The 14,676-nt window shown below is 29.1% G+C and overlaps 1 protein-coding gene across 4 annotated transcripts in view; it reads left to right on the top strand.

The window, feature by feature from the left end:
* Positions 1 to 14,676, top strand: part of LOC105831353 (otoferlin) — a 36,654-nt gene continuing 21,978 nt past the window's right edge. For all 4 annotated transcript variants that reach the window (XM_012671414.3, XM_012671416.3, XM_012671417.3 and 1 more), the window contains exons 1-4: positions 1 to 542; positions 7,113 to 7,171; positions 11,852 to 12,040; positions 14,131 to 14,405. In XM_012671414.3, coding sequence (XP_012526868.1) covers positions 464 to 542; positions 7,113 to 7,171; positions 11,852 to 12,040; positions 14,131 to 14,405 — 602 coding nt within the window. In that variant the 5' untranslated portion in view covers positions 1 to 463. The remainder of the gene's footprint in view (positions 543 to 7,112; positions 7,172 to 11,851; positions 12,041 to 14,130; positions 14,406 to 14,676) is intronic.

Genomic DNA, 14,676 nt, shown 5'->3' on the forward strand with positions numbered 1-14,676 from the left:
GCGAATTCTCGGAGGACAGAGAGCAGTCGACGGGCCAGCCTCCAGGAGGCACGTTCGCGTGAAACCGTCGGGGACGCGCTCTTCCGACGAAGGGTGACTGAAACTCACCGTGTCTCAGGACTCCGCGATTCAGGACTACTCCTCCTTTACCTTGACCCCACTTGACCTCGGCTGGGCGACACACCTGGTTCGATACCATACGCAGCAACAAATAGGGAAAGGATTCCTGGCTGTTACATAGATTCCCTACGTCTCGCTGATTCTCTTGAGACTTGATCGAACTGCAACTGGAACTACGTTGGCGAGCGACGAATGGCGCGAAAACGGTATCAATGAATGGAGTATCCGATATTATGGGTGATACAAGAGACAGCTTGCGCGATCATTGAGGATTAGATGAGAGGAGGGTCTGGCCTTTATTCAGTGATCTCCCCCATAATCGCGGCTCAACAGAGGAGTAAGGATGTCGCTCGTTGTTATCCTGAAGAACATTCAGGGTCTTAAGTGCAAGGGCGACAAGGTCGCGAAGATCGATTTTCGAGGTAACGTTAGAATATAATTCAAAATTTATTAAATCGCTGACGTTCGCAGAAAATAGAGTTTTTGACGAGAACGATTTACTCGAGTCAATTTATCGCGCAAGATAATATCCTTCTCAAAGAAGTCAGAATAAGAAAAAGAACGATTTTTTATGTGCAAAATTAAATTCAATAAATTATTACTTTCTAGAAAAGATCATCGAAGAACTTATCGATACTTTTTAAGCGTTTTTAAAGTAATAAACATTTATTAGATTACCAATCTTTTTATTTTTTTTCTAATCTTAATATATATATTTTACTTCATTTACTTATTACATTATATTGATATGCACGTATCCATTTTTTAGAATATATTAGCATTTTCTTTTCTTTTTAAAAAAGAAAGAAATTATTAGAGATAATGTAGAAAGAGCTATATTGTTTTCTAATTTATATGTAATAATTATAATGCGTAACATATGCCTTATACTTGATAGCTATCGTTGTATCTTGATTATCTGAGTACTCTCAATATTGTCACGTTATTATTATGTAGATTCTATAGATTAATACACACAATTATCACGTACTTCGGTGCACATACGCATCCTTTGTCGGTCTAGTGTGTTATATTCAAGCGATTAATTGTATCGTAGATTTGCATGCTCGCTGTAGGAGAATTGTCAGATCTCCAAGCGACGTTCCGGTTTAATCTTCCTAATTTTCGAGTTAACTGGTTGTAGTGGCATGCTGCTACGCGCTGATAATCGTTTTTCGATAATCGACAAATGACGCGTTAATTGAAATTTTTCAATAATTAAAATCGACAACGACATAGTTACAAAAAAAGTATGTTTTTCATTGTGATTTTTAAAAAGTATAATTTGTTATTTTTATTTTGCAAAAAATATGGAAATTAAACCATAAATTTAACATGATTTTAGTATCATGTATTATGCGTTGTTGTTCGTTTTATTGTCATCAAAAATACAGCTTGTGCGTTTTATTTTATATTAAGTATCGTATTAAATGATCTATTGTTAGAAACATTTTATAATTTACATTATATAAATTTAAAAGAAAAGATAGAGAATTTATATAAAAACCAAAAATAATTATATATATTTTTTATTTATAGTACCATTTCAAATACACTTTTCATTTATTATCAATCTTTTCTTAAGCAAAGTTAATTGACTTTTAATATCATACTTAATATCTTCACTACACACTTTTATTAAATACAACAAATATCAGTATCACAACACTGAGATGTTTGAATAATGTTTCCACAAATATTTGTAGGATGTTCACATCAGACGAAAACCATATAAAAATGGTAACACATACTTCCTCAGATTTTCTCAGAATTTTTCTAGTCTTCACACTTTCTTAAGCCTGTTCTCAAAACAGTTTCTTTTAGATGTTTTATTTGGTGTTGCTTGACAATGGTGTGTCGTGAGATTGCACATACGGAAAATTCAAACGCAAACAGCGAGAGACGCATACCCCAGAGCCTAAATTCTAAAGAGAGAGTAACGTTTCATTTAATCATATCTGCCCTAGTTTGCGCTTTGTACGCGAAGCTCGGTAGACGAATCTCTAACTATGGTGCGCGTCAGTAGAGAAAAAGTAGCGGTTAGATCTAATATCCATTACATGTGCAATTATGCTTAATAAAGAATTAGAAATGTTACGTGCGATTACGAAATTATGAGTTTCGAGTTTGACTTTTATATAATCCGTAATATAATGGGAGGACCTTGCTACACGGTTGTAATACTCGTCTGGCCTGCGCGGATTATTAACATTAGAATTATTCACATCATTGCATTAAAAGCATCTAGCGTTGGAATTATAATGTTAAACGCGCAAGCAGTGAGGAATTTAATGACGAGCGTAAGATTCTAGAAATTCCGAAATCTGAAGTCTCTCTGTAAATATATTTGTAAATAGATGCGTAAATGATTCATGAACATCCTCGCATTTTTGTAATAATTAATTTTGTATAATGTTTAGAATTTAAGCAACGAGATATTTAAGAAATAAAACGGAATGCTTCTGTTTATTTAATTATGCATAACATTTGTTTAAGAATTAAAAATAAAATGTCAGAAAGTATTCTTGACCTTTCAGTGGAAGTAAATACGTTACAATGGAAATGCTTTAATTAAGAAGTGGACATTTTTTAAATGGAATACATAATTAAAATAATTGTTTCTGGAGCAGTATTATAGGATTTAACAGATATTATGGACTTAAGTTACTTTCATTTTCCCTGTAATTATCCGTTAAAATTTTTTATCACATGGAAATGAAAAAGTAATCATTTGATATATATTTCAATATATGTATTGTAACATAATAACTTCTTGAATTATTAATAATTAAGAGAGAAATTTATTTTATACAAAAAGTAAAAGTACATATTAAAAATGGCAATATATGACATGTTAATAACATGTTTAACAAAAAATTGTTTTTTCTTTCTCTATGTAAGTGCCATGTATTCTGAAGATTTTTTTCGTGTTGAAAAAATTAATTTTATGTTATTGTCAGAATTTGTGTAGTATGTCAGCATTTTAAATAAATTAGAATGAAGTCTATCGAAAATAATGTCTTGATAATTTTTAATATTTTTACGGCAAGAAAGGAATTTGTTTCTAAACAAAATCAATGGTATTTAAAAATAAAATTTAAAAGTTTTCAAAATAAATTTTAGTTTATGGCAATATGACTTACTTTAGTTTAATATATAGAATACATATGGCACATTAGTTTAATTATTACTTTTACTTTTTGTATAATCTATAATATTGAAAAGTCAAATATATAATTAAATACTTTTCCGTAAGTTAATAAAGAAAATAATAAGTGCTATCGTTGTAAGTTCAAAAGACAAACATTTTAATAAACTTAAATACAGACACATATTAGTAAGTGTAAAAGTTGCTTGGAAAGCACTTTGGAGTTTGCCATTATTTATTGACAATTTTGTGTAATATAATGTCTTTTTTCAAAATTTGTACATTAAATTACTCTTAACAAATAATTTAAATTATCATTATTTATCTGTTACTATTTAAGTACGCATTAATTTTTAAAAATATGTATTTGTCTTTTTTATACAAGATTATAGAAAATTTATAAATAGTTTTTAAATTTACAAATAGTTATAATTTAATGAAAAGAAGTCATACAAATTAGCTACTATTGTAACAAAAATTTATTTATAAAATCTTTTGAATTGTATTTTTAAAAACCATTGACTGTATTTAGAAGCAAGTTTTTTTTTTGCTAAAAAATGTTGAAAATAACTAATTTGTCCTTTTTCACCCAATTTATCTCAATTTTAATGAAAATTTTGGTGTCGAACAGTGTAAATAATATGCTCATTTGTAAACATACATTGGTACATACATCTTTTGTGGTTCAAAACCACTTGATATCATGAAATCGATGCGTAAATAAATGTTGTGTTATATCGCATCGAATTATATGATATGTACTGCAGCAAATAGAGACGATTATATTAAATTTAGTCAAATAGAAGTGGATAAATTTGATAAACAAATGGTTTTGATTCAACGTCGATCATATACGGAAATAATAATTTATCTCAAATATCGATTGTCTATGGCAACTCTATCACACTTTTTCATATTATTTCTCTGCAAATCATAAGTAACTTTTTTTTAATCCTTTTGTAATTTTGTCAATATTTCGTATGTAATATATGAGAAAATACGAAAATTATATGAATCGAAAACTAATTAATTTATCATCGATAAATTCCGTGGTATAATAAAAACAATATAATTGTATGCTTTGCAATTAATTAGTAATAATTACTTGATTATTATAAACAAAGATAATTTGCATTCTCATTGCATAGTTGAAACAACAAAATAATAATGGGTACCACTTATAATAATGGGATAATTTTCTGCGTGAATTTTGACGCTAATTATTAAAGAATCTATCGTGATAATGCAGATGTATAAATAATATTTGGTGTTAAGATCTTTTAAATTTACATGGCAATCGTTATAATGTTATTTTCAGAACGGACATCGATCGTTCTCGCAAAGTGCCATTACTAAGCAATTTGCAAATATCCTCGAGAGCAAATCGATAACTGCATTCGTTATGCAAATAAAACGCAATATTTATGCATTTGCAGTCAGACTCTTTCTTATGTATGTTGTTCAGCTATTTTTGCATAATACTTGATTTCCTATACTGTTGGCACGCATAAAAAAGTAGCGTTTGACATCGTAGTTGTTCAGCTCGTTAATATAGTACGGCCTTTACAACTTGTTTTGCATAAAATTACACAGGCAGCACTGATGACTGACAGAAATAAATTTAAAATAATAGCAACGAGAACATTGCGCTGTAATTATCTTAAATATGTGTATTTGATATATTAAATTTAAAATGTAAGATCAAAAAATAAAACAATTTTTAGTTTGCTACTTTGATAATTAATGATATTTAAATAAAGGAAACAGTAATTTTTTAGATTTTTTATGATTATTAGTATAATAATTCTATTTTTATAAAAATATATATAATGCGAAATTTTTAGAGAAAAAATTTGTATTATTGTTTTGTTTCTACTATTTAATTGTCACTCGAATTTTAGTAACTTTATTTTTACTTAAATTCTTCAAAAATGTTTATAAAAATATATTTTAACGCATACTTCTCGATAACATTACACATTTCTAATGCTTATCAGAAAAACTGAAGACCGCCTTGTTCTACTTTCAATGGAAAAAAAAACATTAGAATTCCATAGAAAAAAATGTGAAAGAAGAGGGATTGTCACGTGTATTCGTTTGATCTCATTGCGCGTTAACGAACGAACGCTCACGTTCTCCTTCGATTGCATATGCGCCGCGCGTGGCTGACCGTAAAGCACCTTATCTACGCAAAACTTTCTATCTCTCTGGGTTTTTCACAGGTAAACCGATAAAAATTTTATTATCTCATTGGTTAAACTTTGTCCCGCAAGCAAAACATGTCGCTCGTAACCATCTTTTCGTCTCTAATAAACAGAAAATAATCGCAAGTTTTGCACGAAATGAATCGATTGTGATAAATAGAACAATTAGATGTAGCTTTTCTAGTATATATTATTTTTCTAGTATATATTATAATATAAATAGCCGCTTGTTCTATGTAAATATTAAAAGCAAAAGGTAATAATGTATCTAATTAATCTTTCTTCGTATTAGCTTATCTTTATCTAATATATATTCAACTTATAAATCAAATATTTTCGGTTAGCTCATGGTTAAATCGCAAATACAAATAGGACGTGTCACTCAAAACTGGCCCACTTTTTACATATCTAATAAAAGCATTTAGAAAATCGCACAGAATTTTGCTGAAGATAAATAAATGATCAACAAGCCACAAAAAGAGAATACGATATTTCTTTCTTTGCGATATGAAATCGCTGTTTGATAAAAAATAATCATGCCGACTTGTCGCTGGCATATCTTTTTCAAGAGCACTCACAAAAAGCAAATTATTTTTACGTTATTATCCCCAACGGTTGTTAGGTGTATCGCAACGCGATTTAATCGTATTGCACCCGTGCCTAGTATTCCAAGAATTCTACAGTAGGGAAATAGCAGGAAGGTATTTACTGTTATTCAGCAATAAACTTGCACTTTGTGTTCTAGTTGCCCCAAAGATATCTCTATCCCATGATGCTCTCTAAAGCTAAGTCTGATATGTTCACTTTTCTACTTTATGAATTTGTAGCAGCGCTACTGACGTAAAACCGCGAAATGTAATTTTAATTTGCCCCAGAGTGGCGTTATTACTGGCAAACTTGTAAAGAGCTTTCAAATTTAAAATGAAAACTGACATATGCGTTAAAGCTATGTGAAATTAATTTAAGCACTTTTAACAGTTAACAGAGAGACAAGTGTCTAAAATTTACTTTATTAAAAAATAACGCCAAATTAACGGCAAATACAAATTTATATAATTATATAACTTCTTTTATTAAGTAATGTAGCATAGCAAACTACTCAATACTTTTACAATTTTAATCTCACCGTCCGTTTGTCCGTTCATCTATTTACTCATCTCGTTTGTAGGATTTCTTAGAAACGACTTGATTTTTTTAAAACTTCGTCTTCTTCAATAGATACTCAAGGCTTATAGATTCACCGAGGCAAAATATTAATAAAATGACTCAACTGTAAAGGTTATATCAATAAAATTTGTTAAATCAAGTTTTTCCAATTGAATATAACAATTTTTCGCTACGCTATTTACATCTATGCAAAAGTTTTATTTAATATATGTGATTGTGCTTTAAAATGTTATGTATTTTCTTTTCTTTTCTTTAGATATTTATATAATCTTACTTAGATTACATTTTATATTGTTATATTGAGAAAGTACGTTTACAGTTTTTAATGTAATGCCACATATAACTTTAACGTATATTATACAAATTTCTTTTTATGCGCATATAATAAAATTTATACGCATAGTAATATAACTCACGAAGCATTAAAATATTTTACAAATTGTATGGGATATATTTCTTCTTGTCTGTTTCAGAAGTATCGCATTATTCAACCGTACTCGAAGACAGTGGGGATGTTATTGAGGTTGAGCAGGTAAAGTTTCTCCTTTCTTTTATGAAACTCTTCTACTTTACACAACACCAGACTTACAATAAGTTTTGCAAAATCTCAAGAATACGTTCCCAAATGCAAGAAGTTTGTGCCTCAATGAAATATAGAAGCGACAAACAAGCGTTTAATATAAAGATTGTCTCAAGTTTTTCACAAACTATTGGATCTACTTTGATCCAATTCTACAAATTCTTGTCACACTCTTTTTCTTATTTTCGCTACTTTGACAAATTTGCTGTATGCGATGGCACGTAATAAATATACTCTTTTTAAAATATATATACACATACGCGCGCGTGTATGTGTGTGTGTGTGTATAAAAAACTAGAATTTTTATGGAAAAAGAATAAAACAAATTTTTAATAAATTGTAAACAATACTGTAAATAATACTTATAAAATAGAATATAAAAAAATACAATTTTTTAAATTATAAATTTAGATAATAAAGTATAAAAATAAAAAATGTTTTTATAAAAAACAAGCATGTCACTTTCAGTTTAATAAATAATTTATTATGGTTTATATTATAAAACTTATTTGGTTTATAAATATTGTAATAATTTTAAAATTATTTTCAAACAAAACGGATAGAAATACTACTTTGATTATATCACGCTGCAGTTTACAGAAAATATCTTGAGAATATTTTTATTAAATTTTTAATTAAATGTATCTTTTCCATCAAATAATTTTCGTTAACATGCGATGGCACGTATCGATAACAGTTTTCCGAATAAAACGTTATTAGCTGGAATATTGAATTATTGAAGTGTTTATGTCTCCTGTTATGACTATAATTATAAACGTCAGGCAGCAAATATATATGCGTGTCGTCTGGGAAAATATCAATTTCATCATATTCTCTATATTACAAACGTATTAAATCATTAGACGTCGCTCCTGAATAATTAAAACTTCCAGGAAAGCGTTTAGAAATATATATAAAAAGACTCGTTATAATAATCATGTCATCATCATTATGTTTGATTTAACAAATAAGTAGTTAGAAATAACAATTTATTTTATTTATTTAGATAAAAAATACTATTATTGTTTATCTAATAAAAATACTATTATATTTATTAACGACTCTCTCGGGATTAACAAGACACGATAAAACATATTCTATAATTTATTACACTCATCATTATTATTCATTGAATAAATAACGAAGGCGATAACATAAATTGAGTATAGAATCTCAACGTGACCAAGCATAATTCCAAGCTCAAAAAGATTTACAAAAGATAAATTAATAAGATGTAGATTTCCAACAGTCAGGTAGTAATTGCTCTTTTTGTTAATTAATTTCAGGAAGTTCACTATGATTATTTCACAGTGATTCAGTTTGTGTCTGTATTTTTATAAATTAAAAAATATCTCAAAGAAACAATCTCATCAAAACTTTCCTCAGAATTAAGTTTCTAATCTGCATCGCAAATTAGCTTTACAGCATAAATTGCACAATGGCAAGATTTTCTAGTATACATATAGATAATTTAATAAAGGCGCTGGATTAATCAAACTCGTGATGAACGTGACAGCATATCGATTATTCTTTACCTTGGGATGTAAAAGAAGTAACTCCTTATTATAACCAGCATAACCGATTACTATTATGTTGTGGTAAACCGCAGTAACAAATTTTCCTAAATGTAAATATACTTTAGTACCTTGTCTTTCTCAAGTTCTCGGCTTTTTATGACTGAAGATTGTGGTCGCCGTTTAATGTATGCTTATAGTGATGGTCTTGGTAAAAGTATTATCGGTTGTTTGCCATTGTCTTCCGAGAGGTGATAATCGATTAAAAATCTGAGCAGATTTGAACCTGGATCTTTGTTACATAGAGCAGACTCACAACTCTATTACGCCATAATTTACTATATTAATAATTTAATAGACAATCGCCTTAATTATTTGTTTAATTATTGGCATAAAAAAAGTTAAATAAGGACAAAGATCACAAATCCTTGAGCGAAAATTTTATAAATGCGACTCTATGGAAAACTGTTTCATTCAACCTTTATGTCGCAGTCTAAGCGGAAGTGTATGATAGCGAAATCGATTTCACTCGCCGTATACGACAATCACAAAAAACACAATAAACGTTTTTGCGATTTGAAAACCTTACGCACTCGGACAATTGTGTCACGGTGATATTCATCCGCGATAGAAAACGATTGCCTCGCAACTCCCACGCGAATGCGTCCATCTGGGAAACACAATCGTGCAACAACCGATGACAGTCCATGCGATTCGCAACATTGCTCTTCCCGAAGCAAATTCGATCATTTATTTTACGAGGAGATGCGTGCGTGTACCGTGTTTGTTGTTTGTTTGCAATAACTTGTCAATAGCTTGCGGATGCACAATGGTAAAGTAGCTCTTTGTCTTCTGCCTTCCCGTGAAATGGAAATTTCAATACACATTCTCGAGATGCACGTAACAAATGCGGGATTATTGCAAAAAGGACAGACTTTAATATTTCCAGCGATCGTATTATGTGTACGTGGAATAAATGTAAATCCTGCGCCGAACATGCGAAATACTGACCTAGTTTATCGACGATTGCGCGCGGATGAGGAAGCTGCTTAATAAGTATCGAAAGCTCAATTCAATGACGTCGACGTAAACCAATCCATTACGGTTCCGCGTTGGAGATGCTTGTCTGACAGAGAGTGGCCTGACAGTTCCGCCCGTGGACGATGTATCGTCCCTCGTAAACACGGTCCACGAGGGAAATAAATGTTCGCAATATCCTGATAACCATGGACAACGGTAACATGATGTAACTAATGAACGTGTGAAATTACATAAATGATAGAAATCCTACGCATTTCAGAGTCGCAATTTTATAATCCTTTTAAACATAATGAGGAGCTCAATCTGTTTTCCCAAGACTTACAAAGGTTTTAATAAAACATTTACAAATTGATGTTGAATTGTCCAAGAAATTTATGTTTCTGAAATGAATGGATTATTTTATATCGATTTCTGGGATTGGTTTTTAAAGTTTCAGTTTTCTTCTAATGGAAGCAGCATAAGTAATTAAATAGTTAATAGTTAATATTGAAATAAAGCTATAGAGACTAACATCTTTAATATTTTTCCGTACGTATAAAGAAAGAGCTCTAAAGTTTGTCTTATATTATTTATTCCTTTTAAAAGTTAACAAATTCGTAAAAAAAGGTAGAAAAATATAAAAAATTCAATAATTTAAATCCCGATTTGAAAATTTAAAAATTTAATTTAAAAACACGTTTAATAGATATTCTGTATAATAAACATTTATTAATTTTTCTGCGGAAAGAGTATCAAACATAAAACGCAAATGTTTTCTGCCATACACGAGTGTGAGAAGAATTTGGTTTTGTAAAATTAAATTCCTAGTCTTTAAATCCATAAAATAGTTCAGATTTTCGCTTGGATTTTTCTGTTTTATCCGTTTTTATTGTCATTGATTGGCATATAACTAAATTAGCAAACGTGGGACACAAAGAGACGCAATATTTTTCATTAAATTCTGATTTTTCCGCTCCGAAAAAATTAAAGCTATCGCTATAAAATCGGGAATTCAGCAGCGGCTAAGTTATTTTCCAACCTTACAAGATTGCTTTTAAATATCCCTGATTTCGTAAGCAACTTATAATTTAATCTTCACTGACTATTTTTAAACCCTATCGATCAGTTATGCTTAATTCATTTGTTTCTTCGTAAGAGTGAAGGCAAAAATAAAATCGGGACAGCTTCACGACGATGAGCGTAGTTTTATTAAAAATCACTAAAAGAAAAGAGCGTCTCGCGTTTGTCGAGCGTAAATAATAGATCGTCTTTTATCGTGTGACAGGTTGCCGCTTAGAGCTTTTTCAATATTGGTTCTTTCTTAAGTTTGCGTGGTTTTTTCAAAGGCATCCGTGCTCATTTTATCGATCCTTCATTTATATTTATATGTATATTCACATTTCGCGTGTCACGCTATTTTTCATGCCTTTCTTTCTTTATGTGCGTGCGAACCGAATGCGTGCAAACTTGCAATAGTGATTCAAATTACTTCGTTTGTAGCAACGTATAATCAATTTGCGAGAATATTAAAAAAGAACAATTCTTTGATATATCAGCTTGAAAAATCTTTCTATATTCTGAAAAAAAATTAATTTAGAAAAATAACTTTCCCATTTTGTAAATTTTTTTTTTTAATTAAAGATTAATTTAAATTAAAGATTAATTATTTGTTGCATCTCTTTTTTTTGATTTATATAAAAATTGTCAAAACATAAGACTTTTTGAAAAAAATATAAAATTATTATTTTATAAAAATACAAGTATGTAACACATATATTAAATTTTCCGTTTATAACGATATGAGACAAAGTACTTTTTTTTAAATTATTTCTTTTCTTATAATGACATTAAAATTAATGATATTTTCCAGCAGAAAATATTGTTTAAAAAATAACAAAATTTAAAATTTTTTCACTCACTGTGTGTGTGTGTGTGTGTGTGTGTGTGTGTTCTGAACGTGAAAACTTTAAATTCACAGAACAAATATTATTTTGACTTCTATTATTTTCATAGTCTTTTAATTTATACACAGATTTCTTTACTAAATAGAATGTGACAAAATGTATGTCCTGAATAATTTATCTCCTTTTTTTTTCAGAGTTTTACATGGAATTTAGGAAGACCAGTGGACGAAGCAGAAGTACTACAGCTGGCAATTGTATCGCGCGGGGTCTTGAGAAACGAAAAAATTGCGGCGAGATACGGACTAGTGTTGCAAACGGTGGTGCGGGAAGGGAGGATCTTGGTCTCAGACTCTCTGGTCGACCTTAATAACAAACCGCTTCCGGTACGTTCCAATATCGAAGAGAATAGTTGAATACGTAATCGCCATACCTATGCGCTATACCTATATGCACGATACATTTTACATTCAAATATCGTGCGTTCACCATTGCCTGCAAAATATTATTTCTTTTATAAAATTAAAAAATATTTTTGCACCTTTTTCAAATAGTTGTCAATAATATTACATATGTCTTAATTTTGAACACTTTTGATTATTTTTATTATTTAAAATAATTTTCATTTAATTTATTTTAGATAAAATATTTTTTTATTAATAACATATGCTTTATTAATTAATTTATTAATAAAAAGCATACGTTCAAAAATTATTAATCATATTACAATAAAAAATAGTTACACTAAGTAAATAAACAAATATTATATATTTATATGTAATTTAATTTGTAATATTTTGTAATTTACAATTGTTCAAAGGCCTTTAATTCTCTTTAAAAATTTATTAAATGGCAAACTATTTTAATGATGACTTTAAAATAAATTCTTGTCAAATAATAAAGTTTACATTATTTTTAAGTGACTTAAAGATTGACCATGTTTTTAAGTAAAATAGAAAAAATAAAATGCGAAGTTTTTACAATTAAAAATTCTAAGAAACAAAAAAACCTTTAGAAACCGTTTTAAAGGTTTATGTATATTTCACTCATTAAAGTAAACGAATCTAATTTAGTCGAGAAATAGTAATTTAAATTGTGTCCCTTGCCTTTTTCCTTTCACAGCAGCCATACTAATGTTTTTGTCTTGAGAAACACTCTTGCATAAAAAGTACCTACGTGACTGACGTTTGTAATATATATAACATTTTAAATGGAAAAATACATTCAAATATCAGTAATGTATCTGGGTAAACATTTGCAAGTGCAATCCTTTCTTTTTACAGCTCTACTTTCTGCTCTTAAAAAGAAATAAATATATTATGTACATAAAAATATAATGTTATACATAATTACTCATTTTATACATATATATTTGATTTTCTTTGATTTTGCAATGAAAGATATATATATAGTTAAAAATTCTTTTTTACTTTCTATTTCCTCCTTTTTGCATTTTTATATTAATTAATTAATTAAAAGAAAATTTAGAGAATAATTATTGTAATGTACAATCTAATAATTCTTATTTTTAACTTACAATAAAATTTGTTACGTAGATGTAAATTTTTGCAAAACTGCATTTTCAATGCGATTAAAACACGTGAAACTTTATATTAGTTATTTTTTCTTTAGGTAACAACGAGTTATTGCATTTACTATTAAATTAGTTACAACAAAAGGTTGTGGAAATGAACATATTGTCGTAAATTCAGAATAAGTAAATTGTTATTAACTGCACATTGTTAATAAAGTTGAAATATAGTGTCGACATTAAAATTCTTCCCGCAAGATACATTAACTTTTCTTATGTTCTTTGAAAGTTGAATCTTGACTTTAGCTATTATCTGCAAAGTGTATTGAAAGACAAAGTTTACATGCGCTCTTTGTGATAAATCTTAAATAATTTAAATAAAAATTATTATTTCCAAAATTGAATAAAAAATGTTTTAATATAGATTTAAAAATTCAATTGGGTAGAATAAATTAATATATTTTATTGTAGCAAACTAACAGAAGTTTTGATATTATATTTCTGACATAAGTACATTACAAATTTTAGAAATTGTCTTTACAAGATCATGAAAAAGTATTATGACAAAATATGTATAAAGCTATATTTTCCTCTTCTATTATTTATATAAATTTCAGAAATAGACAAATATTGGAAGTATCTTCGTTTCATCACATACTACGTTCTCTATGTTCTAAACCATATACGGGTAAATCCTTTTTTTTTTTAATAATACCGGAAATTGCTAGACATTTTTAGTACGACGCCCGTGTGTATTTTCCACCAGGTTGCTTTAATTTATGCCTCAACATAACTCAACAACTTTGTTGTTACAACGAGTTTACGCGTTGCACAACACAAGAACAAAGAACAAAGTTTGTACACGATATTTCTTATTTTCGTTAAGAATACCGATTGTTTTAACTCCTATCGATCTCTCTAATGCGCTATTGTATGTATGTGCAGGCGGTAGTGTGCTTCGAAATTCGATACAATCCTCCAGACGGAAGTTGCAGCTCATACGCGGTCTCGGAAATAATGGATGACGAACAACAAATGTTGATCGATATCGAGCAGAACATTGCAAACCTCGAGAGGAGCCTGGAGCAGGCCAACAGCAGCTCAACCAGTGGAAAAAGAAGAGGCTCTTGGCATACTCCTGAGAAAACATCAAAAAAAGGTTTTTTACCAAGAGGTACCTCTACGTCGACTAGTGAAAAATCCCCCGATACTCGGAAGCGGTAAGTAACATATAAATAAGTCGTTCTTTAAACAACAAAAATGACTATGCAGCATGATATAACTTAAGAATTTAGTTAATAATTAATTAACAGTTAAAAAGTTAATAAAAAGTTGAGCTTTGCAACATCAACAATTATAAATGAGATAAATAGGTATAATATAAAATAGATAAAATTATTAGAAAGCATAATTTTTATTTTTACAAGCATAAAGTTAGAAAGAGAAGATAAAATCTAATTTTATAATTTTATTTTTAATCTTGCATTTTAA

The sequence above is a fragment of the Monomorium pharaonis genome, chromosome 11 (assembly GCF_013373865.1).
Source record: "Monomorium pharaonis isolate MP-MQ-018 chromosome 11, ASM1337386v2, whole genome shotgun sequence".
NCBI lineage: Eukaryota > Metazoa > Arthropoda > Insecta > Hymenoptera > Formicidae > Monomorium > Monomorium pharaonis.